This window comes from Macaca mulatta, chromosome 12 (genome assembly GCF_049350105.2).
Source record: "Macaca mulatta isolate MMU2019108-1 chromosome 12, T2T-MMU8v2.0, whole genome shotgun sequence".
Taxonomy (NCBI): Eukaryota; Metazoa; Chordata; class Mammalia; order Primates; family Cercopithecidae; genus Macaca; species Macaca mulatta.
In genome coordinates this window covers 132,567,381-132,593,823 of record NC_133417.1, presented here as the reverse complement: position 1 = coordinate 132,593,823, position 26,443 = coordinate 132,567,381, and the positions used below count along the sequence as shown (strand labels likewise).

Genomic DNA, 26,443 nt, shown 5'->3' with positions numbered 1-26,443 from the left:
CAACAGCGTGAGACTCCGTCTCAAAAAAAAAAAAAAAAAAAAAAAAAAAGAAATGTATACATTTTATGTGTATAAAACCTCAATAATTAGTTGAATTACTAAAAAATACTGTTTGAAATTCAGACTATAATAATGAATGGAAATTTCAAAAGCATAAAGTTGCATTTTCCAACTCCTTTTCTAAATAACATTTAGAAAAACTCAAGTTTTCATAGAAACATACAAAACAAAGACTTAACGGGCAACCTTCTAAGTAAAGGTGAAATACCTGCCACAACAATCCTCTCCGGAACTTGCATTATCACACTAGCATTTGGAACTCCTTCTTGGAATCCTTGTTCCAGGTCAGCGTTTGGTGGTGCTACTTTTAACTTTTCTGGGACCCTCATTCGCTGACTAATGCCTTCAGTATATTCCATTTCGTACTGAATTCGACTAATTTCTGCCATCTCAGCAGCAGGAGAAGGAAATGTTGCCCCACTCACCCTGTGGGAGAAAAATTTAAAGACAGGGCTGACTGTTAAAATGTCAGTCTCCTCTAAGTAGAGTAGCGAAGTTAGAAGACAATACCTTATAGAAAGAGAGAAAGGAAACTTCTCACTTGCAAGTACTGAACACATACAAAGCAAAAATAAAAGATGAAAGAAAATGATTTCCTCAACAAAATGCCTTCTTATCAGCTGAAACTGTACCTTGAGGAAAGGAAACTTCTCATTTGGAAGTACTGAACACATACAAAGCAAAAATAAAGGATGAAAGAAAATGATTTCCTCAACAAAATGCCTTCTTACTTATCAGCTGAAATTGTACCTTGATATTGCTTAGCAGTAAATTTTTAAAATTATTATAGAATTACAACACAAATGTGTACATACACATACATACACACACTCTCTCTGCATAGATAAATACGCATGCTGCTTGTAACTAAAAAAATGCCTGCAATAAAATTTAAACTTAAATTTCCTCATCAATTTGAGGGAAAGCTGCTTGGACTTTAAAAATTAAAAATCACTGTCAAGCATGAAAAAATAAAACCTTTAAATGACAAATGCATCGGTTATTCAAAACCTTTAAATGACAGATGCATAAAATTAACTCTGAATTTACTAAAAAAGAAGACGCAACTCCCTGAAAATCACATCATACAAATTAAAACTTCTCTTAATGACTGAGATGCAATGAATACCAAATTTAGAATTTGTAATAATAAATCCTCATGTTTGTATTCATTTTTGGAGGAATTGAAAGTTTTACACTATTAATTTGTATTTAATATCATATTTACATGTGTATTTTTTTTAATGCAGTAGAAAGAATGTTGCCACCAATACAAATGCTGATAAATATGTAGAACAACATGGTTAGCTTTGAAGCCATTGTCTCTCAAACCTGTAATACCAGCTCAACTGAATAAAATTTCACTGACCTTCCTAGTGGTGTGTCACTGCTCGTTCTTTTAATCATTTTAATACAGTAAATACACGTCTATAATAGCTATTAAAATACTGCTACCCTGTAGTTCAGTTTACACAACAACTCCCCTACACATCTAAACTTTTTTTGGAGGTGTACATAACACGGACACTGTTTTTCCAGCTGTAAAAAAGAAAGAATAAAAATCAGTATTTCAACAATTCATTTCGTAAGAAAACTATGAAAAAAGTAAATATCTACTTAAAATGACTTTTGGATTTGAACATGGCTTAGGGCTTGATTTGAGAAACCAATTTTCAAATCTATCCTAAGAAGAGTTTTTCTATACCTCAAAAATCATAGTTTCAAGCACAGTCACTGTCTTATGATTTTGCAAACAGGATACAGAGAAGCTGTATCAAATATATATACAAATGTGAAGTCGGGCTAGAAAAAAAACAATACTGCCATAAAACTCCTCTAATCATCATACACCAAAGGGGAAAAAATCCTTTTTTAAGACTAAGCCCAAATGAAGAAATCATGAAGGGAATACAAAGGGTAAAAAGTAAATGTAACTGAGGTAGCCTACAAATGTGACGTCTAATGGTTTCTTTAAATAGAAATAAACTTCGAAATTTAGTGTAAACTTCAAATGGAAATTACACTCAATTTTTCACAAAGACATTATATATAAATAAAGGGCATAAAAAGTTAAACACAGTATACACGACTTTACCACGGCTAAGGTACTTCCTAAACTCCATGCCGGAGATATAGCCCCACCCTAAGCCCCCGCCTCACTGAGATGCCTAGGAGAGTTCTTAGAGGTTCTCAGGACACTCAGCCCCAGCAACTGGTTTAACTATGACTGCTAACTCACATCTTTTATTCTTTAACAAAAAATCTCTGGGGACATAGATCTTTAAGGATTTGGCATGCAGACGATTTAAAGACTAAGAAAGTAAGCCAAAAGGGACAATTTTTACTCACAAATGTGTACCAACTACTGCTTGCTATTTGGCACTATCTGCTTCTGTGCTTCATATTAAATCCTTTAACTTGCTTCAATGTGCATGTGCTGGATTGAGAGCCACTTTTGTCCCTGGGGAAGAAAAACAGGGGCTAATTGAGAAACTAGATGATACCACTACTAGGGATTCATTATTGGAAATTCTCCAAATGGTAACAGTCACAGAGATGTACAACCTGACATCAAGAGACCAGTAAGAGAAGAAAGAAAGAAAAAAATGAAGCTTACCACCAATCTTAGTTCCACAGATGGGGTCCTATGACTATTCATTAGTTAAGGCAATATAAAAGACTAGCTCTGGCATTATTTCTGATTTGTGTTTAGAAAAATGCGGCAGATGAAAAATATGTAAGTTTAAATGAATTTAATACTTATGTGTATATATGCATATAGGTACACATAGATGTTAAAGAGGAACAAATGCATTGTAAAATTTTTTTTTTTTTGTCACCCAGGCTAGATTGCAATGGAGCAATCACTGCTCACTGAAGCCTTGATCTCAGGGACTCATGTGATCCTCCTGCCTCAGCCTCCTGAATAGCTGGGACTAGAGGCGTATGCCACCACACCCAGCTAATTTTTGTATTTTTTGTAGAGGCACAGTCTTACTATGTTGCTCAGGCTGATCTCAAACTTTTAGGCTCAAGAAATCCTCCCATCTTGGTCTCCCAAAGTGCTGGGATTACAGGTGTGAGCCACCGTGCCCGGCCTGTTTAAATTTTCATTCACTTACAATGTTAAAAGTTTGAACCAGTAACTCAGGTACTCGGTACAAAGCACACAAGCTATACAGAGAAAAGGAAGTGTCCCACTTCCAATCCTATCTTTAACCACCCAGGTTCCCACAGGCAACCTTTATAATCAATTTTTGTGCATCATTCTAGATGAGATGCTCTTCTAATACTTGTGTGTATCTCAAGCATAGCAAAAGCTCGTATTCAGAACTAACACTGAAAAGAGCTACCTCAAAAAGATTATAGCCTTTGGTCATTATAAACTGAAGTTTTATAATAATAAACGAGAAGCAAGTAGCTAGAACCTCAGTATCTCCTTGAAATGTGCTTTCTCTGCAGTCCATTCATTGCATTTCAGTCTTATGAACTTTCTAGTAGTACGTCTCATAGGTCTCACTAGTATATTTCGTTCTATAGCAACATCTTTTCTTAGGAGAATCTCCGAGTTTGTGAAAAACTATTGACTTAGAAAATAAAGGTGGATACTGAAATGCCAACTTCTGGAAAAAGCCAAATTCTCCTGTAGCCGAACTAGTTAAATGTAAAAAGCAACCGGAACTTTTCTGCTGAGACTTAACACTGTACTATCCCAATTATTGGGTTTTCTGCTTAAAAACAAATCAAAATCTAATTTTTTCTCCCTCATTAGACTGTGGCATTTCTGATAATATCTTTTGGCAATAAATAAACTTCTCATCATTTGGTGTTGATATGTTAATTCCAGAAGTTTTGTAACTTAGAATCCAGTAGGCAACCAGTACGTGATTCTGTTATATAACATAACAAAGGAGGCAAAATCTCTCAGAATCACAGATGATTTCAGATTTCTACCTTCTAAGCCCAGTGGTTTCCAAACACCAGTAACTAACTAGACAAACTTCATGGTTTTTTTCTTTTTCCCATATTCACAGAGTACATTAACTTTTTGCTACAGTTAATTTTTTAATTCGACTTTTTAAAATCAAAAAAGTATTGTAAAAGAAAATTTTGTATCACTACCTTAAACCATGGCTGTACATATATAAATACAGATTGCAAAGACATCCTATTACAAAAAAATCCTCATTCACATACCACCTAGAGTCAAGTCACACGCCACTAGTGGAAAGTGTACCAATTTTGGGACACAGTGATTCTAGCCCAACTTCCTCATTTTCTGTATTAGAACACTGGAAGCCAGAAAGCCTAGGAAGTAACTGAAACAACTTGAGGCAAACTGACTGTGGTTGCAAATGTTTATATACTTCTCAAAGACAAACAAACAAAAACAAAAACCAAAAAAACCCTCCAGTTCTTCACCACCTACTGTGTGGCCCTAGTTTACATAGATGGGCCACTCTGCACACCGTGTTTCAGTTCTCTTTCGAAGAAACTATATTTAAAAAGTCACTGCAAACTTTGAAAACTATATATTAATGAACTTTAAAATAAGGTTATGAATCCACAGCAAAGTTTCAACACCAGAAGAGAGGAGAGCGAGGACTGCACTTTGTAATTCTGAAAGGAGGCAGCTCTATCAGACAGGAAGGGAGAGAACACAATTTCCGTTTGGAAAGAAGAGCAAAACCAATATACAAGCCTTTGAAACCAAAAGATAGCAGGTCCCCCAAGCAATTTAATTGCATGGGAAGACTACTAAGTATAACTAAATCGTCCTAATTTTCCTAAGGGTTTTTCTTTTGGGAATCTCATTAGCCAACGGAATTGAGGCAGAAAAAATGTTTTTCACGCAGGGAGAGAAAACATTCGTGATCATTCTAAGTCTCTCGGTGGATGAGAGGCCTGAATACAAATGGTTCTATATTTGGGCAGAAGGGCCAGAAAGCTTTTTTTTTTTTTTCCCCCTCTTTAATCTTCTCCAATGAAAACATGTCACTTTTGAAAGGGTGCTCTTCCCTCGAGAATGCCCTTTGCTTCTAACTTTGTGGGACGTAGACAGGGGTGTTCTTTTACGATAATAATAATAGTAGCACACGTCCTGCAGAGGAAGGTCAGAAGCCCGGCGGAAGAGGAACCGCAGCTTTCCTCCGGCTTCCCAGCTCCTGGAAGGAAACCCGAGAGCAACCGCCTGCAGCCACATCTGCGAGCAAGGATGCTCACAGACGGGCAGGGTGGCCCGCAGCCACCCGCGATGCCACAACCTGGGCTTCCAACAAGGCCCTTCTTTTCCAACATGTACTTGCCACAAAACAATACAAAAACCTCCTTTTAGACAGGGCAGATTTAAGGTCATCCTGTAAGGTGTCAGGGACTTGGCAGGGAAGGGTGAGTGAAGATTTACAAAGCCCGGCGTTCACGCTCACGGGACTCCCGCTGCTTCCCAAACCTCTATTTTCTAGTCGGAAAAGTCCGGTTAATCCACAAAAGGAGACGCCGAACCACACAGGGTGAAGAGGTTCGCCCAAAAACACCTGCAGAAGGCGCTTCTCTCCCTCGCTCTCCTCGGGGACTCAAGGTCCCGGGGACGAGGAAAGACCAGGGTTGAAGGCAAGAGGCCCGGGGACGGGACTCGGGTCAAGGAGACACTACCGGGGGGCCCGGGCCACCGCGGGTCCCTCTGTTGGCCGGAGGGTCTCGGCGGCGGCGCTAGGCCTGGCAGCCAGCTCGGGCGGCGGGTCGCGAAGAGGTCAGCACTCACCCCTGGGCCCACAGGAGGGTCCCGGCGAGGACCGCCGCCCTCCGGCTCCCGGGGCGCTCGAGTGGGCGCTCTCAGAGGCGGTTGGCCGAGAGCACGGAGGCGCCCAGGAACAGCACCGGCGGAGCGGCCCGCAGAGGGCCAGGGCAGAAGCGCGAAAGGCCGTGGGTGGCCCCTTCAGGGAGCCGTAGCGGAAGAGTGTTCGTGGTCATGTGACGCGGAAAAGGGCGGACGTGCGGCCCACGCACTGGAACGGGTCCACGGTAAGCGATGCGCAGACATCTTTGTTGTGGGCTGACAGCAGGTGACGCCTCTTGCGGTTAAGTTTAATTCACCCTTCGGCTTTATTAGATTTTGTAATTTTTAAGAACCTGGTGTTTGCAAGGTAAACCTTCGGTAGCCAATTAAAATAACTATTTCAGGATCATCTGCATCAAAATTTCTGTGCTGTGAGGCTTAGGAATCCTCATATGTAAATCAGCTCCGCGGGTGATTCCATGCATTCCAATTTGATACTTCTTAATCCCTCAGATGATCAGACCTTGTCTTCCAGGAGAATTCCAGGAGAGGGGAAGTTAGGTTTCACAGTAGTTGGCAGCGTCGTTTAGCTTTGGGAGAGCGCTCTCTGCTTCTGAACACCCAACCACGGACTCTTCCCCCCAGGAAGCCCTTGCTTAGAGCGGGGAAGAATGGTACCGTGCTTGTCAGCTTGGGAACGCACTGAAGCCAAATACTGGAATATTTTATATGCCTTGGTTTTCACAACCGCCTAAAGGTGTGCACATGACTTACGTACTCCTCTGCGATCTAATCGATACTTTAGAGATGTTACCATTCTTCAAAATGATTTGGGAAGCCCTCTGAATTGCGTTCTTGAGCTTCCTAACTCTTGTGTAGGGAAAGTGAAATATTTCCTCCTCCCTCTTGGGGTCTTTGCTGGGCCTAAGAATTAAACTGATGAGGAAAAGAGTCAAACTCTGTAAAATATTTGAAGAGATTTATTCTGAGCCAAATATGAGTGACCATGGCCCGTGACAGAGCCCTCAGGAGGTCCTGAGAACATATGTCCAAGGTGGTTGGGGAACGGCTTGGTTTTATATATTTTAGGGAGGCATGAGACATCAATCAAATAAATTTAAGAAATACATTGGTTTGGTTCAGAAAGGCGGGAGAACTCAAAGCAGGAGCTTCTAGACTGTAGGTAAATTTAAACATTTTCTGGTTGGCATTTGGAGATCTGGGATCCATAGAAAGGAAATGTTGAGGTTAAAATAAAAGATTGTGGAGACCAAGGTTCTTTTGAAGTCTTATAGTAGCTGCAGACAATGAATGACAAATTATCCTATTCAGATATTTAAAAGGTGCTAGACTCTTACATAATCTGTTTAGGATTGGGAGGACCTGGAAGAAACATCTAGCTATGTTAATAGAAATTCTATGTAGATGCAGATTTTCACCCAACAAAGGACAGCTTTGCAGAGCCATTTCAAGATATGTCAAAAACTGAAAACAATGTTTTGGGGTAAAATATTTTGATTTTGTTTCTTGTCTCGTTATGCCAGTGTCAGATTGGAAAGTAAGTCACAATATATAGGGTTAAATAAAAGCCATCTGATGAGAATTTATGGATTGTAGGGCATGACTCCCTAGACCCCTTAGATAGGAATTTGAGCAAGATTAAAAAAAAAAAAATCAAGAGCTTAGTCTCCGCTGATGTAAAATAGAGACATAAAACGTAACAGGAGGAAAGCATACAAATTTTTATTTAGTAATTTTTACATTTACATTGGAACCTTCCCTAGAAAAATGGAGACCCAAATTAACAGTTGGACCCTAAGTGCTTTTTGGGTCTCCATTTTTCTAGGGAAGACTAAAAAGAGTAGTAAATTGTGAAAATGTGAGAAAACAAGCAAATTTGGGTTAGTGCAGTTAATGCAGAAGTGACTAAGAAGATAAAGGTTGTTGTAACAAAGTGCAAATAAAAATCCGTAAATTTGTGCAGATACAGCTCAGCTTTGACTCCGTGTCTCTGGTGTTGAGAACATCTCCCTTCCTCTTTGTACAGGGAGGGCACCTTTCATGCAGAATTTTTATCTCCTGCTTTCAGGAAGGAAAAAGGAAAGCCATAGTGCTCTTTTTTGCATTTGCTTTTGTTTTTTCAAGTGCCTTTGACTCGAAAATAATCTTTATGCCAAAGTGCCGTATTTTGGATTGGCATATCCTACTATTGACCGAGCAGAAGCCCTGCCGTTTTAAAGTGTCGCTTGATCAAAAACCACCTAAATCCAACCCAAAGGGCATTAACCTAATGGCTAATGTCAGTATGACCATAAACCACAAATGACACCTCCAACCAGAAACATTCCAACCCTAAGATAAACCCCTCTCCCACCAGACACATGCCCATCCCAAGATAACCTTTCCTCTGACTGGAGCGATGTCAGCCTCAAGATAACCCTTCCCCTCCAACCAGAGACATTCCAACCCCATGATAAACTTCTCCTCCACGCAGAAACAGTCCAAGCCTGTGATAAGCTCTCTCACTCTAAACCCTTAAATACTCTTAGTCTGTAAGAGAGAATGCTCCTGACTGAAATCGGCCAGAAGCCCCTCTCAGGTTTATTCTCCAAAATAAACCTATCTTTGACTGTTGAGCAACTTTTCGTGTTTCTCTCTTCTTTCTTTAACTCTTACAACTACCCTACAGAGACAAATAAGCCTTTAAGAATAGACTGATTTTAGGAATAATCAGTCATTCCAAGTCAATCTTTTGTGGGAAGATAGAGATCAAGTTGGGAGATCATGTATTAGGTTGGTTCTGAGGACTAAGCTCCAATTTTTTTAAACTTGCCCAAATTCCTGTCTAAGGGGTTTGGGGAGTCATGCCCTCCAAACCATAAATTCACATCAGATGGGTTTTATTTAACCCTATATATCGTGACTTACTTTCCAATCTGATTCTGGCATAACAAGGAAGAAAATCAAAATATTTTACCCCAAAATATATTTCCTTGCCATACCTTGAAATTGTCCTGCAAAGTCTCTTGTGGGAAAAATCCACATTCTGTAGAGAATCCCCTTTCCCCTTTGTTTTCCTTCCTTCCTTTCCAGATCTAGGAGATAATCAGCTAAGAGCCAGGCACCCTTTTAGTTCTGATAAGAAACATTTTACAACCTACTCTCTCTCTAAAGTCTGGTGAGAGCTTCCTCTGCACAATAAAACTGGGACTCCACAGTCCTTTATCTTAACCTGAACATTTCCTTTCTGTGGATCCCAGGTCTTCAGATAAACTCAACCAATTGTCAACCAGAAAATGTTTAAATTTACCTATAGCCTGGAAGCCCCCACTTTGAGTTGTCCCGCCTTTCTGAACCAAACAAATGTATTTCTTAAACGTATTTGATTGATGTCTCATGCCTCCCTAAAATATGGAAAGCCAAACTGCACCCCGACCACCTTGGGCACATGTTCTCAGGACCTCCTGAAGACTGTGTCATGGGCCATGGTCACTCATATTTGGCTCAGAATAAATTTCTAAAAATATTTTATGGAGTTTGACTTTTTTCATCAACAGTGCAAAGGTAATTGCAGTTTGCCATTACTGTCAATGGCAAAAACCACAATTACTTTTGCACCAACCTATAATCATAACCTTTAAAAACTTTAGAAATGATGTTCCTCCTGCTTCCACTAACCTTTCCACTTCTTTGTTACTTACAATTTGGCTTTTAATCCTGTACTCCCCTCAAAGAAAAACATTTTGAAATAACTTTCAAATGAAGATTGTGATCCAATTACCAAACCCGATGTCTTTTCCCATAAACCTCATTGTCCTTTATCTTCCTGCATCATTTGGTTTTTGTTAAATTAAATGAGACAATGTTGTGCTCAAAATACCTAACACTGTCTAGTAGACAATTCTCAGAGAAAAGGCATTTTCTCTTCCTTATATGGGAACTCTACTCCCTCATTTTATGTAATATATATTTATATTTAGTATATATATATTTAGCATATTTATGTATATATAATATATATTCCCTTTTTTCACCATTAATGTGGACATTCCTGTCTTATGTTTTAATCCATCATTGACTATTTTTGCAACCATGGTTGCCTCAAATGTTTTGTGGGAAAGGGTGGTATATAAGTTATCTCATCCATCTAGTCTTTCCCTGTTGTACTGCTTCTAGCCAATTCTACATAAATGTGCCATTGGAGCTTTGATCCCAGCAGGGTTTCTAACTCAAATTTTTTCCACTCTTCTCACTCCAGATACCATCTTCTGAATTCCTTTTTTTTTCAGTTAATGGCCAGGTTATTTTTCCAGTCATCAGGGTTCAAAGTACTGAAGTTATCTTTCACTGTCACCCAAGTCCCATGTGATGGTTAATTTTAGGTGTCAACTTGACTGTATTAAAGGATACTCAGATAGCTGGTAAAGCTTTATTTCTGGGTATGTCTGTGAGAGTGTTGCTGGAAGACATTGACATTTTAATGAGGGGATTCAGTAAGGAAGATCTGCTCTTACCAATGTGGGTAGGCACTAGTTAATCAGTTGAGGGCCCATATAGAACAAAAAGGCAGAGGCAAGACAAATTTGCCCTCTCTCTTCTGGAGCTGGGACACTTCTCTTGCCCTTGAACATGAGGTCTACAGATTCTCCAGTCTTTGAACTCCAGGACTTGCACGAGTAGTGCCCACATTCTCAGGTCTTCAAACTTGAACTCAGCCATGCTACCAGTTTTCCTGGTTCTCCAGCTTGTGGATAGCATATTGTGGGATTTTTCAGCCTCCAGAATTGCATGAGCCAGTTTTCACAATAAATCCCTTCTCATAGATCTTTCTTTCCACATATGCCTTTTTTTTTTTTTTTTTTTTTTGAGACAGTTTCACTTTTGTTGCCCAGGCTGGAGTGCAACAGAGGGATCTCGGCTCACTGCAACCTCTGCCTGTGGTTTCAAGCAATTCTCCAGCCTCAGCCTCCTGAGTAGCTGGGATTACAGACGCCCACCACCACACCCAGCTAATTTTGTGTGTGTGTGTGTAGTTTTAGTAGAGACGGGGTTTCACCGTGTTGGCCAGGCTGGTCTCAGACTCCTGACCTCAGGTGATCCACCTGCATCGGCCTCCCAAAATGCTGGGATCACAGGCATGAGCCACTGCACCCAGCCACACCATCCTTTTTTTTTTTTTTTTTTTTTTAAATTCAACTTTTATTTTAGATTCAAGGGGTAAATGTGCAGGTTTGTTACATGGGTATATTGTGTATACCCATGAGGTATAGGGTTTAGGGTATGAATGTTCTTGTCACTCAGATAGTGAGCATAATACCCACTAGGTAATTTCTCAGCCCTTGCCCCCATCCCTCTCGCCCACGTCTAGTAGTTCCTAATGTCTATTGTTGCCATCTTTATGTCCATGTATACCCAATGCTTAGCTCCCACTTCTAAGTGAGAACATGTGGTGTTTGGTTTCCTGCATCTGTGTTAATTCACTTAGGATAATGGTCCACCTGCATCCATGTTGCTGCAAAGGACATCATTTCTTCCTTTTTTATGGCTGTGTAGTATTCCATGGTGTGTATGTACCACAATTTCTTTAATCCACTGTGAATGGGCGTCTTGGTTGATTCCCTGTCTTTGCCATTGTGAATAGTGCTGTGATGAACATATGTCTTTTTGGTAAAATGGTTTATTTTCCCTAGTATCCTTCATCCTTTAGATTCTCCCTCTTCAATGCTAACTTTCTGCTTTATCTGTTCTGTTCCTACTCTTAGATGATCACCCGTCATCTGGGCTGCTATCCTTTTAACTGGCCTCCTCATCCCCAATATTTTTCTTTCTCCAATTCTTGTTAGACATTGGGTCTACATAGGACCTATGTTTACAAATTGTGGCATCTCAAATATGAAGCCCCAGTTTCAAAGGAAATTGATGATTTATAGCTATCTTCCAATTCAAAAGTTCATCACAGCAATCCAGTAATTTTTAAAAAACATTTGAAACTATAAAATAGCCTAGCAAGTACCATATATTAAATATTGGATCTTCCAGGTTATTGTTTATATGGTAATTCCACTCTTTTGCTCAAAATCTTCACTGAATCTCTAGTAGCAATCAATGAAGTACAAGTTCAACCTGGTATTCTAAACCCTGCCCAACATGGTCTTAACCTCCTGCCATGCTACTTTATTTACCACTGTGTATGTATATAAATATATATCATATATTCTTGACCATTAATTGTTCCCTGAGATTGCCTCATCTCTTCCTAACTACTTAGCTTCATTTGTGCTGTTTCTGTCACATGGAATGCCACCGTGCTTCTGACCATCTTCTGCTTCTTGAAATCCTAACTGCCTTTAAAGGACCACTGAAAATATCTCCTCTTTTTATGAATTCTTTCCTGAGGCCTCCAACTTTTGAACCAGTATTTGTTGTCCCTTAGAGCATTTAATCATGTTCTGTCTAGTATTAAAGTTATCCATGTATTTGTCTTATTTTCCCCTACCAGATTGTAAACTCTATGCTTGAGACCAAGGTCTATGTCTCACTCATCTAAGTGTATGCTGTGGAGCCAAACGTATTAAGCATGTTGTAGGTCTCAGATATAAAATAATGAGACCTAGCTCCTTGTTTGGCTCAAAAATTGGAATTGAAGATACTACAATTCCAAAGCAATCATTCTAAAAAGGTTTTGAGCAGTCAACATTTTTTATTTATTTATTTTTTTTGAGATGGAGTCTCGCTCTGCCGCCCAGGCTGGAGTGCAGTGGCCGGATCTCAGCTCACTGCAAGCTCCGCCTCCCAGGTTCACGCCATTCTCCTGCCTCAGCCTCCCGAGTAGCTGGGACTACAGGCGCCCGCCACTGCGCCCGGCTAGTTTTTTTTTTTTTTTTTTTTTTTTTTGTATTTTTTAGTAGAGACGGGGTTTCACCATGTTAGCCAGGATGGTCTCGATCTCCTGACCTCGTGATCCGCCCGTCTCGGCCTCCCAGAGTGCTGGGATTACAGGCTTGAGCCACCGCGCCCGGCCACAGTCAGCATTTTTAGAAAAAACATGGAGCCTGCAAAATCCTAGGAAGGATCATATTTATCTAAATATTTAAGTTTAGCCTGGTTATTAAAAACCAATTTACATTTTCCTCTGTGTTTGCTTATCTGTTAATTTCTAATAGGTAGAGCTGGGATTAGGGTGAGATGAGTTAGATGCCAATGGCACCAATTGAAGGAGGCAATCACTTTTTCGTCAGTCTCCTGCCAATAGATTGCTAAGAATCCATTAGGGCACAATCAAAATTTTTCTTTCCAAACGAGCTTATAAATGGAGAATGTGCTCAAACACAACATTCCTTTTTGACTTACTCGAAGTAAAAGTAAGTTCATCGAAATGGATTAGTACTTTTTTACTCAAAGTGTTTTCAAATTAGATTTTTTTGGCCCACCTATGACAATAGGTGACAGTGTTTCTGAAGTATTTATGTGAGCAACAATTTTCTTGGTCTTCTTAGAATTATTACCCAGGATCACTATTCATTCCATTTCTTCCCTTGATTATATCATTATTGCCATGTAATGCAGCATGAAAGTTCTCTATGATATTTCATATTTTGCATGTATATGTATTTTAAGACAGAGTCTCTCTCTGTTGTCCAGGCTGGAGTGCAGTGGCATGACCTCGGCTCACTGCAACATTTGCCTCCCAGGTTCAAGCGATTCCTCTGCCTCAGCCTCCCAAGTAGCTGGGATTACAGTATCTGCCACCACGCCCAGCTAATGTTTGTATTTTTAATAGAGATGGGGTTTCACCATGTTGGCCAGGCTGGTCTCGAACTCATGACCTCAAGTGATCCACCCGCCTAGGCCTCCCAAAGTGCTGGGATTACAGCCATGAGCCACCATGCCCAGCCTATATTTTGCATATTAAAAGCCTTTTTTTTTTTCACCAGCTCTCTACATTTGAAATTTTATGAATTGTTTTCCTTGAATAAGGAGTATTTGTACTTTAAATGGGAAACAAGTATCAAAATATGTGACCCATGATTTCTGTAATCTGTATGCTTTTCTTTGACTTGTAAAGACTCCTTAAATACCTCAATAGAAAAATGAGCAAAGATGTGATTAGGCCCTTCACAGGAAAATAGGCAATCATCACAATACTTCTTTAATTAAAAAAAAACAAACCACTAATTAAAAGTGACAAATATTCTGCCTCACTGCAATGAGATAGGCAAAGATGTAAAAGAACAGCAATATTCAATATTGGTAAATTAATAGGGAAATGAGTGTTTTCATTACATGGTTGATGCAGCTGAAAATTCTAGCAGCCTTTCTGGAGAGCATTTTTGTATATATTTCAAAAGCCTAAGATTGTGTGAGACCTTTGACTCTACAGTGTTCCTTCTAGTGATTTATCTTGAAGAAATAATTGGACAAACTTGTGGTGACATAGGTACAATATGTCTATAATATACCTAAATTAAATGTCTGTCAATTGGGGATTGATTGTCTTAGGTTATAAACCCATACAATGAACTGTGGTGCAAGTGATGATTAGTTCTTGTCTGCTGGTGTGAAAATGTGCCCACTATGTACTAAGTTTTTAAAAACCTGGTGGCAAAAAAGGCCGGGCACAGTGACTCAGGCCTGTAATCAGCACTTTGGGAGGCCGAGACAGGTGGATCACGAGGTCAGGAGATCGGGAAGTCAGCAACCCTGAATGGAGGGACTGGCTGAAGCCATGTTTTACATCTTTGCCTATCTCATTGCAGTGAGGCAGAATGTTTGTCACTTTTAATTAGTGTTTTTTTTTTAAATTAAAGAAGTATTTTGATGATTGCCTGTTTTCCTGTGAAGGGTCTAATCACATCTTTGCTTATTTTTCTATTGAGGTATTTAAGGAGTCTTTACAAATCAATAAGAAAAGCATACAGATTACAGAAATCATGGGTCATATATTTTGATACATGTTTCCCATTTATAATACAAATACTCCTCATTCAAGGAAAACAATTCATAAAATTTCAAATGTAGAGAGCTGGTAAAAAAAAAAAAAAGGTTTTTAATATGCAAAATATAGGCTGGACATGTGGCTCATGGCTGTAATCCTGGTACTTTGGGAGGCCTAGGCGGGTGGATCACTTGAGGTCATGAGTTCGAGACCAGCCTGGCCAACATGGTGAAACCCTATCTCTATTAAAAATTTTAAAAGTTAGCCAGGCATGGTGGCGGGCGCCTATAGTCCCAGCTACTTGGAGGCTGAAGCAGGAGAGTGATGTGAACCCGGGAGGTGGAGCTTGCAGTGAGCTGAGATCATGCCACTGAACTCCAGCCTTGGGGACAAAGCGAGACTCTGTCTCAAAAAAAAAAAAACAAAAAAAAAAAAAAAAAAAAAAACCTGTTGACAAAATAGCATGCTTTTATCTTATTTCTGTTTAAAAATAGATTTATCACTTATCTTGGAAGGGAGTGAGGATTAGATCATTGTTGCGGGAAGTCAGGGACCCCAAACGGAGGGACTGACTGAAGCCATGGCAGGAGAACATAAGTTGCTTAAGTTGTGAAGATTTCATGGACATTTATTAGTTCCCCAAATTAATACTTTCATAATTTCTTACACCTGTCTTTACTGCAGAATCTGAAATCTAAATTGTGAAGATTTCATGGACACTTATCACTTCGCCAATCAATACTCTTATGATTTCCTGTGCCTGACTTTGCTTTAATCTCTTAATCCCATCATGTTCGTAAGCTGAGGATGAATGTCGCCTCAGGACCTTGTGATGATTGCTTTAACTGTACAAATTGTTTAAACAATATGAAATCTGGGCACCTTTAAAAAAGAACAGGGTAACAGCAATGTTCAGGGAACAAGGGAGATAACCTTAAAGTCTGGCTGCCTGTGGGCCAGGCGGAACAGAGCCATATTTCTCTTCTTTCAAAAGCAAATAGGAGAAATATTGCTGAATTCTTTTTCTCAGCAAGGAACATCCCTGAGAAAGAGAATGTGTTCCTAAGGGGAGGCCTCTGAAATGGCCACTTTGGAAATGTCTATCTTTTATGGTTGTAGATAAGGGATGAAATAAGCCCCGGTCTCCCATAGCACTCCCAGGCTTATTAGGACGAGGAAATTCCCGCCTAATAAATTCTAGTCAGACCGATTCTCTGCTCTTAAACCTTGTTTATCAATGACAATGGGTGCACAGCGGGACATGGAAGTTCATTAGTAATTCTAGTTTCACCCTGACCTTGTGATCTCGCCCTGATCTCCTGCCTTGTGATCTTTTGTTGCCCTTGAAACATGTGATCTCTGTGACCCACACCCTATTCGTACACTCCCTGACTTTTGAAAATTGCTAATAAAAACTTGCTGGTTTTATGGCTCAGGGGGCATCATGGAACCTGCCAACTTGTGATGTCTCCTCCGGATACCCAGCTTTAAAATTTCTCTCTTTTGTACTCTTTCGCTTTATTTCTCAGACCAGCTGACACTTAGGGAAAATAGAAAAGGACCCACGTTGAATATCGGGGGTGGGTTTCTCCTGATAGATCATGGCCATTTTTGTATTCTTCTTCATAACTTCTGTATTGTCTATTCTTTTTACAGTGAACATCTGTTATTCTTACAATCCAAAAAAAAATTATTTCCATTTTAAAAAAAAAGGACCAGTTTCAATTTAAAAAATGTTTATTCTTAGGCAATACAATAAAATAATATTTTAGATATAATTACAGAAATATTAGTACATTAAAATATTATAATCTTGTCAGGATATAACAATATAAAATATTCAATATATTTTAAATATATTTCATTTGGTTATAGAGTAAATATTAAGTTTAGTAGCAGTAAGTTACATTTGATACATAGAAAATCTTTGTAAGTTAGCCATCAAATTCAAATGTAAGCATTATTTTAATACTTTCATAAATAAGTTACTTAATAATATTTATCTTGCTGAAAGACTTCTGAGAAATCTGTTATTTTAGCACACTGTGAAATTCCAAAGTTGAAGCCCCAATTTTAAAGAAACAGTTTACATTTTATCTGTAATATTAAATCTTCATACTTGTGTAAGCTACTCATAAGCTATCTGGAAAATAATGCATATCAGCTATAACTTAGTCCTGAAGTACTTCTAAGTAAAGTCTTAGAAGTACGACTGAACAGCTGTTCATATGGCTTCATTGAAATTTCAGGTCTTAGCATCACTTGTCTTCCTCAGAAGTTAAATACTGATAAGAGGGCATGAAAAGATGGAGGCCTGAGTGGAGGCCAGTGGTTTGACATTAGCACCAGTCTAGAGCTTTTACTTATGAGTAAAAGTAGATGACCTTAGAGTCACCTGTGAGTTTGAACTTTAAATAGAGACATGGATGGAGCAGCTGTAGCCAGCCGTACTGGGTAACTGCCTGTAGAGTTGTTGCTTGGGTATTTGTCTAGAACAGGTTTTCTCAGTATTTAGAGTACATCAGAATCATGTGGTGGGCTTGGTAAAACATAGATATTTTGGGCCCTCCCCCAAGAGTTTCGGATTCTGTAGGTCTGGAGTGGTCCCTAGAATCTGCATCTGTGACAAGTTCCCAGATGATGCTGATGCTGCTCTTCCAGGGACCGCACTTTGAGAACTACTGGCCTACGGTAGGTTTGTAGAGATTAGCTAGCTCCATATGCCGCTATAGTACACTTGGGATAATGGGACATTTTTAAAGCAGAAAAATTTATTTGTTAAGTGAATCTAAATAACTGAAATGCTGCATATCTTAGTTGAGATGTAAAAATGGCTTGACAGCAAACACATGAGCAGTGAAGGATGTAAACCATGTGAGCCACGGCCATAGTCTATGCTGTCCTCTAGGTCACGTTTTTCACTTACAAAGCAATTGAGATTGAAGCAGTAGCCTGAATTTAAGTATCAGCACCACCAACTCCACCTAGGTAGATCAGGAAGCATCTTCAAAGCTTTGTCTCTTGGTGTCTGGACTCTAAGACTCATCAAATAGTGTTATCATCAAGTATAACACTAGTTTAATGTTTTGTAGATCTTGTTTTTTCTGCTATTATTCAGACCTTATCTTCTCTTGGCTTTTCTAGGAGAAACTAGAAGCCCTGGGTTTCCCTAGGCATAGACCTTATTTTTAACCTTTACTTGGGCCTGCTGAATTATCATAATGAAATATAACAGCAGTGAAAAGGAAGAAAAAACAAGAGGGGAGGGAAGCTACTTGTATATGTGAGATTCTTAACAGAGCAATGAGTTACTTTTTCTGGGATATTAGATCAGAAGCAAGTCTCTTTTTTCTCTTAGCATCTCTGTAGGTTAGTAGTGTCTGGGACATGCTTGGTGCTGAATAACATGATTGTTAAGTTGAATTAAGTAACCTTGGGAATGTATCAACACCTTGAAAAGTGGGGTTTAAGACATACAGCAGCCAAATTATACAGTTTGATACATTAAGATTTTTAAACAATGGACTCTTTCAATATGGTTTGTAAGAGTATATGACATAAAAAGTCTTGCTTTTTTTTTTTTAAACAAAGGAAGAATTAGAGAAGTAACAAAGGAATAAATCTGTAAAACCTAGAGTGATGACATATTCAGAGCAATGAAAAAATAGATTCTGAGTCTGATAAACCAACAAATGCCTTAAGTTCATTCGTGGATTATTGAACTGCTCCTTTACATAAGATATGCACCAACATTTATGGGATGAGGATAAAGTACACATTTCATAAGTAGTATTCTTGTTATTTGTGTGGGTATGCTGGTAAAAGAGAAGTTAAAGTTATACATATTTCATAGTATGTATATAACAATATCCTTTTAAAACTAATTCACTAAGGGGGAAAATTGTATATGCTTTGAATACAAGCAGATTTTAGAGCTACAGTGAAACGAATTTAATAAACAAAAAAATCTTTAAAAACCAACAAAACAAAACAAAACCATACAGTATTTCCAACAGTATTATGGTTCCATCAGGGAATCCCCCTTTTGCCCTTAGCAGTGGGCATGTTTGAAACATTCCTAGAAAATCCATGAACCTCAGTTCAGTTCTGTGTTCCATCAGGCCTTACGGTCCTCAGCAGGTCTGAAAGTCCAGTTCTATACACAATGCTCCAGGATACCACATGCCCCCTTCTCTTCCCCTACCCAGGGTCTGAAGTTTCATGAAGGGGTGGTGGGGCAATCAAACACTGATTTAGCCTCCCTGAGTCTTAAAGACAGGAGGAGGACAAATGTGGGAATCCAGTGGGCCAAAAATTTCATAACTTGTAGCATTCAAACTTCATACGATCACCATAGTGACAGTGCCTTGGATGTAAGTGGAATAGACTTTTGGTGTTATTTTGTGAATAGTTGTTGCTTTGCCACAGGGAACTTTGAAACAGCACAGATTGGAGACCCAGATCACAGAACTGACTTGAAAGAACTGCTTTGTTCTGTGGGGAAACAAATTGAAACTTTGTACTGAGTCACCATGGAGCAATATTGTTTGGTTAAAGAAAAATACCTAAATAAAAGCATGCTCTGTCATTACTTTGTTCTTTAGGATGAAAAATAGCAGTTCTGCTGTCTTTTTTAGCTTTAGTGTCTTTTCTTCATGCACACCTGACAGCGACTTATTATTTTTTCTAATTCTCCAGCTTTCACAGTTGATGGAATAGGCTTTCTGAAATAAAAACAAACCAAAAAAAAAAAAAACCCTCATTGATTTATGCATAAAAGGGAATTTTTGCTGAGTTTGAGTTTTATTAATGAATATTGTCACTATTTTGAAATTTATTACAGGGCCGGGCGTGGTGGCTCATGCCTGTAATCCTAGCACTTTGGGAGGCTGAGGTGGGAGGTTCACTTGAGGTCAGGAGTTTGAGACCAGCCTGGCTAACATGGTGAAACCCCATCTCTACTAAAAACACAAAAATTAGACAGGTGTCATGGCATACGCCTTCTATAATCCCAGCTACTCAGGAGGCTGAGGCAGGAGAATCACTTAAACCTGGGAAGTGGAGGTTCCAGTGAGCCCAGATCGTCAGATTGTGCCACTGCACTCCAGCCTGGGCAACAGAGCAAGACTGTCTCAAAAAAAAAGAAAAAAAAAAGAAAGAAAGAAATTTATTATAGGACTATTTATCTTTATGGAAGAAGTATATTTCTGAAAAGGCATATATGGTGGCATTTTATAATTTTAGTCATATTTCAGCAGCATTAAAGAAACATAAGCCTTGATGAAAACTTACAGATCATCTTTTATGTAATAAAAACTACTCCCACCCTTTAAATAATCCACATTATTCGCAAGTCTTTCAATACAGTAAATTCAGATGAGAGATCATTTAGTGTGATTGTATATAATTTACTCTAAATTTATATAGAAATGTTAAATGTGTTTAGTAATGACAAAACACTGATTTGTCTTTATTGGCACAGTAGTACAAAATCATGGCCACTCCTTGACCCGAGAACACAGGCAACTTTCAACAGTTGTGCAATTGAGTCATCAGATTCAGCTTGATGGTGAATAGTTACCTGAACATTCTTTCTGGGTTTAATGAAGCCAGCCAGAAACTGTAGGAATTTGAATAGTAGTTGCACGTTCCTCTTCCATGACATTCTAGAAAAGGGCTGGCTCGGAATTCTTCCAGGCAGGAGCCGGGGGAGGCCAGTGCTTGCCCGGTGCCCTCAGAACCTGCACTTGTGAACTACCACAATTTAAAAAATCTGAGTAAACACTCTGTCCACTGGGGTTCAAATGTTCAATTCTCTACTTTTTTTCTTTTTTTTTTTTGAATGAATGGGCAACTGTGAGTAAAGAAGGGGAAGGAATGATCATCAGTGATGCTACAGATTAGAAATAACCACCTATGTGGCCAGGCGCAGTGACTCATGCCTGGAATCCCAGCTCTCACGCCTGGAATCCCAGCTCGCTCTTTGGGAGGCCTAGGCAGGCAGATCACTTGAGGTCAGGAGTTTGAGGCCAGCCTGGCTAACATAGTGAAACTATGTCTGTACTAAAAATACAAAAATTAGCTGGCATGGTGGCGTGTGCCTGTAGTCCAAGCTACTCAGGAGGCTGAGGCAAGAGAATTGCTTGAACCCTGGAGGCAGAGATTGCATTGAGCCAGGAGGTGGAGATTGCAGTGAGCCAAGATTGCGCCACTGCACTCCAGCCTGGGCGACAGAGGGAGATTCTGTCTCAAGAAAAAAAGAAAAAGAAAAAAGAAAGAACCACTTGTGTGCAGCTATGACAGTCATCACAGTCACACATGGCCATTCCATAGATTTCTTCACTAGCATTTACATCTGACAGTTTTTTCTTTAAAAGACTGTCTTTCTTTGCTTTTATCTCTGTATGAATGTGAAAGGGGCACAGATTTTGGAGCAGACAGACCTGGGCACAGATCCTAGCTTTTCCACTAAATAGTTGTAAGACCTTGGGAAAGTACTTCATTCTTGTTTGTAAAACTGTAGATGATAGAAATTACCTATCAGAGTTTTCATAAAAATTACAGAGAATGTATATAAAGCAGTTATCTTATAAAAAATAGGCATTCCAGGCTGGGTGCAGTGACTCATGCCTGTAATCCCAGCACTTTGGGAGGCTGAGTTGGGGAGATCACTGGAGGTCAGGAGTTTGAGACCAGCCTGGGCAATATGGTGAAACCCTGTTTCTACTAAAAAAACAAAACAAACAACCCAAAATACAAAAATTAGCTGGGCGTGGTGGCACACACCTGTAATCTCAGCTACTCAGCAGGCCGAGGCAGGAGAATCACTTGAACCTGGGAGGCAGAGGTTGCAGTGAGCCAAAATCACTCCACTGCACTCCAGCCTGGGTGACAGAGTGAGACTCTGTCGCAAAAGATAAAAATAATAAAAAAAGAGGGATTCCATTATCAATCAATGGCAGCTACTATTCACCTAAATTTCATAAGAGAATTTGTAGGTAATCTCCTTCTGAGAAGTCTTTTTTTTAATACTCCATTATTTACCAGAAGTAAAGAAAAAAAAAGTGTATTTATAGATTTTCAAGGAAATGTCTATGGCATGTTGCACCCACTGACATCAGGCAGCATTGACCCTGGGAACCACATTTTACCCAGCATAATGTAACATTCTATGGGTAGTCTTTACTATAAAACTCCTGTTCCTTTTCTCCTCACCATGATGAACGAAAATCCTTTCCAGAGAGAAATCCAGCCGTGAGGACATGGAGGAATGTCAGTGGTTTGGCTGTGAACGGCTATGGCGATCGCAGGAGCTTCACAAACAGTGCATCTGTAACATGAAACAAAGACTATGGCAGCATTGCCACTTTCTGCACTGTGATGTGCTGCCTTACATTCCATTACAAGGGAAGTGATTCACTTGGTCCCATTGTAAAACTAGGGGATTGGATTTTTACCTGCTTATATAAGGCTCAAGGGCCCTGCCAGTAATGGGAGCCATGTTCATTGGCATCAGAGCTGGTGTTGACAGCCAGTATGAATAATCATTTCGAGATGCGAAATTACATACATCATTGACATTGCAGAATAAGAATGGCATTGTGGTAAATCGCTGCAGGCAGCTGCCCAGAGTTCCTAATGAAACATCAGACTGAGTATCACTTTCAGTAAGTTAAAGTTATTTTCGGCATCGCTAGAGAGAAGCTAATTAAAACGTAACCTGTAGCAAAAGCTGGACAAAGACAACACAAGAGTTATCTGCTAAGTGTAGTATTGAGAAGTTTTCATACTGATAGAAATGAAAGATCCAATAGGCAAACAAATCTTCTTTCTCCCACCTTTAATACTTCCTGTGGCTCTTTCTTTTTTTTTTTTCTTTTTTTGAGACAGAGTCTCTCTCTGTCGCCCAGGCTGGAGTGCAGTGGCCGGATCTCAGCTCACTGCAAGCTCCGCCTCCCGGGTTTACGCCATTCTCCTGCCTCAGCCTCCTGAGTAGCTGGGACTACAGGCGCCTGCCACCTCACCCGGCTAGATTTTTTGTAATTTTTTAGTAGAGACAGGGTTTCTACTGAACCAGGATGGTCTCGAACCCCTGACCTCGTGATCTGCCGGTCTCGGCCTCCCAAAGTGCTGGGATTACAGGCTTGAGCCACCGCACCCGGCCCCCTGTGGCTCTTTCTAATCGATCTAGAACATGGGGGCTAGCATAGGTCAGCTGGGATAGTGCTTTTGCTTCAAAGTATTCCCACTTATTCATATGTACGTAATAGCTAATAACCAGATAAAGGTTTAGAAAAGCTATTATTTGTGAGATTAAAAAGCAAACGGGTGGGCTGGGCATGGTGGCTCACACCTGTAATCCCAGCACTTTGGGAGGCTGAGGAGGGAGGATTACTTGAGCTCAAGAGTTTAAGACAAACCTTGAAAACATAGCCAGACCTCGTCTCTACTGAAAATCAAAAAAATTAGCTGGATATAGTGGCATATGCCTGTAGTCCCAGCCATTCAGGAGTCTGAGGTGGGAGAATTGCTTGTGCCTGGGATGTTGAGGCTGCAGTGAGCCGTGTTGCACCACTGCACTCCAGCCTGGGTGATGAAAGTGAGACCCTGTCTAAAAAAAAAAAAAAAAGAAAGAAAAAGAAAAAACACCAAAAAGATAAATGCAGACAGGTGGTTTAGGGAGTTTTAGGGGCAAATTGTTTGCACTGAATGGGAGGAGCTAGGCTGGCATTCCTGAGCTAGGCTCCTTCCAGCATTTTACATTCCAGAATGAAAATTAGGTCAGTGTTGTTTTATTTGCTCTCTTAAAAAGTGCCAGAAGATACTCAAGGTTGTTTACACTTAACTTCAGAGGGAAGCATCCTAGGCTATAAAGATTTACAATCTGCATGTGGAACAACACAACTGGCAGATGGGACTGGGACATTACCGAGGTCTTGTCCGTGGGCTCGTTCATTCCCTTGTACAAAGAGAAAAGAAAACCCACTGTAGAGTGGCGCGGTCCCCTCTGGACATGAAGGGATTGCTGTGGTTTGACTGTGTCGGGTGAAGACAAAGCCTCTTGTTGTCCAGGTTGCAGGTGATCCACTGTCTCCACGTTTTCCTTTCAAACCTGGCAATCCATCTGATCCAGGTGGTCCTTCAAAAAACACATTCTAAATGTTGCAACACACACAAAATCTTAAACTCATTTTTTCAAAGTACTAATTTAAATATATGTTGAGTCCCATATATTGAAAGAAATCCTGGAGAAGAGTGGCTTATAAAAATGGCCAAACAGTATTATTAAATGTTAAACAGTTTATCACACAGTGCCTCTTCTTATCAATCTTTGTGTGAAAATCTGATGAGTTTTTTGAGATCAGGTCTTTATCTTTGAATTCCTCTGTGAGGCCTGGCACAGTGGCCTGCCTGCATCTGGTAGGTCTTATGTATGTTTTTTATGAATACATGAATGAATCCTCCTACAATGTGATGGGGGAAAAATCCAATATCTACAACTTAAAGTCTATTCAAGTAGATCATAATAAATTACTTATGGTTTTGATAAATTCACAAATTATTGCAACATTGTCTACAATAAACAATTGCAGAAAACACTGAAAGCTCTTTTTAAAGGTTCAAACTTCAAGAAAGTTTTGATCAATTTGTTAGGAAAGTAAGAAGAGAAGGCTTTTTTTTTTTTTTTACACTGTAATAAGGGTTAATTTATTTTATTTATATGAGTTAAAAACAAAGTAAATGGTTTCTGTACATTTTTCTCCCTGTGGAGAAAGACTTTCTATACTTTGGAGTACGGAGTTGGACAAGGCTAATCCACACTTGTCATGTTCTAGATAAGGACCCGTGAGCTGTCCTCTCTTCCATTCCTCTTGAACTTCCTTCTCCTTTCTTTCATTGAACAGCTATTATTTATGGTATTGGCATTGGTTTCCACCTCCTCACCCCCATCCATTTGTGCAGCCACTATACCCTGACTCCCTCCCCAACCAGACTTGGGCCATGGTTCTTTAGGGTCCTAAGGAAGCACAGAGAAAACAGAGACGGTTAGACTTTGGGCCTACATCATCACAGGAATTAGTTTTGTTGTCCACAAACATCCATGCCCCTGGGAGTCAGGCATTGTCACAGTTTAGTCCTGACTCAGAAGTCAGGACTTCCCACAGAAATTTGTAAAAGCCCCAATATTATATATTTTTTCAATTTTCTCTGAATTCTGCCCCCTCTTGTCTCCTCCAGGGACCTTGAGTGGTTTTTTGAAATTAAAAATAGGCCACATCCAAATTCTCCAGTCTGATGTCTTACTTGAAAAATCCAAGTTGCCATGGTTTTAATACATTGGGGAGACACATTTTTCTGTTTTCCTAACCCCTGCCCTCATTCAGAGGGGGTATAATTGACCCCAAACAAAAGATGCCTCCTGATCTCTACACAGGAATTGGAAAGTGATTAGCTGAGCAGGGCAGGAACTGGAAGTGAGCTTTTATACAGATGTATGATATCCAAGGCATTTCCGTATCTCCAAGAAGGGGGCCAGGGCTGTCAGTTTATGCCAGTGCAGTTTGACTCTTAGATCCCTTTGTCATTCTTGTGAGGCCTCCATAGCATTGAACTGTCTACTTGCTAATTAATTCTCAACAAAATTTGTATTGCAGTGCCCTTGCTCTTGCTGTTGCCCCATTCTTAGGGCATTGAAGCCTTGGTCATTAAAATTTTTAAATTAATAGAATTATTAATAAGAGTGTTTTGTCACTTCAAAAACCACACATTAAGGAAAGTTGAATGATTAATAGTACTCCACTGTGCACCCATGGCAATACCAAATCATATGTAGTTATGCAATTAGTATTATAATATTAACATCATATTTGAATTTTTAAAAATTTAAGTCTACAGTCTTTACCATTTTAATATAGTAGATCTGAGCATCATATATGTCAGTAAATTCAGAAATCACATTTAGAATTTTTCTTGCTTTAACAAAGTCAGCAATCCTAAAAATAGAAGATTTGGACATCAAGGTAGTTTCCAGAAGAGTGCTTTGAAACGTTTGCAGAAGGTAGACGTTGATCCAGGTGTCAAACTGACACATACAGCATATGTTCAGAATCAAACACTATATATAAGAGGCCCCTTTTCATGACACACATGAATTGTTGAATTCTATTCAAGAATGGCTTTTTTTTTTTTGAGACAGCGTCTCACTCACTCTGTCACCCAGGTTGGACTGCAGTGGTGTGATCTCAGCTCACTGCAACCTCCACCTCCCAGGTTCAAGCGATTCTCCTGCCTCAGCCTCCCAAGTAGCTGGGATTACAGGCACCCGCCACCATGAAGAATGGCATTTTTAAAAGATGGCTTTCTTAAAAAAGGATACTAAGTTGCTCTTCTACGCATACCAAGGTAATATTTTTCTAGCTACGTACTTATGTACCACTCCTATAGATAATAATTATTAACTAATTACTTCTATAAGTTATTAAAAACAGGTATTGGCCTTTTTGAAAGAAGAACACCCTTAGGACTTAAATTAGTTCTATTTGTCCTCAGGCTAAACTGTGCATCAGTTTGGAGCCCATCTGACCAGCTAAGAGGTTGGAAAAATAGTGTGTTCCAATAATTCTTGATTCTCATCTTCCAAATTAACATTTGATCCTTGGCCTTTGGTCTGA

General features: G+C 39.6%; 2 protein-coding genes and 1 long non-coding RNA gene across 19 annotated transcripts in view; 1 reads left to right on the top strand and 2 right to left on the bottom strand.

Moving 5' to 3' along the window:
* The window catches only part of MFF (mitochondrial fission factor), a 33,041-nt gene extending 27,053 nt beyond the window's left edge, over positions 1-5,988 (bottom strand). For 7 of the 13 annotated variants that reach the window (XM_015111201.3, XM_028831165.2, XM_001110842.4 and 4 more), the window contains exons 1-3: positions 5,822-5,988; positions 2,410-2,521; positions 269-486 (exon numbers count right to left, since the gene is read on the bottom strand). In XM_015111201.3, the coding sequence (XP_014966687.1) occupies positions 269-449 (181 nt within the window). In that variant the 5' untranslated portion in view covers positions 450-486; positions 2,410-2,521; positions 5,822-5,988. The remainder of the gene's footprint in view (positions 1-268; positions 487-2,409; positions 2,522-5,821) is intronic. The other 6 variants (XM_015111202.3, XM_028831166.2, XM_015111205.3 and 3 more) reach the window with 1 other exon arrangement.
* The window catches only part of LOC144333513 (uncharacterized), a 45,764-nt gene continuing 24,570 nt past the window's right edge, over positions 5,250-26,443 (top strand). The window contains exon 1 of the long non-coding RNA XR_013402209.1: positions 5,250-6,081. This is a non-coding gene — a long non-coding RNA (uncharacterized LOC144333513). The remainder of the gene's footprint in view (positions 6,082-26,443) is intronic.
* The window catches only part of COL4A3 (collagen type IV alpha 3 chain), a 149,510-nt gene continuing 141,519 nt past the window's right edge, over positions 18,453-26,443 (bottom strand). For 3 of the 5 annotated variants that reach the window (XR_013402206.1, XM_077957715.1, XM_028831162.2), the window contains 5 exons: positions 23,701-23,910; positions 22,229-22,406; positions 21,987-22,101; positions 20,353-20,525; positions 18,453-19,495 (listed from right to left, as the gene is read on the bottom strand). Coding sequence is in view for 3 of the 5 variants with exons in the window: in XM_077957715.1 (XP_077813841.1) it covers positions 19,411-19,495; positions 20,353-20,525; positions 21,987-22,101; positions 22,229-22,406; positions 23,701-23,910 (761 nt within the window). In the remaining 2 variants the exon portion in view is untranslated. The remainder of the gene's footprint in view (positions 19,496-20,352; positions 20,526-21,986; positions 22,102-22,228; positions 22,407-23,700; positions 23,911-26,443) is intronic. The other 2 variants (XR_013402207.1, XM_077957716.1) reach the window with 1 other exon arrangement.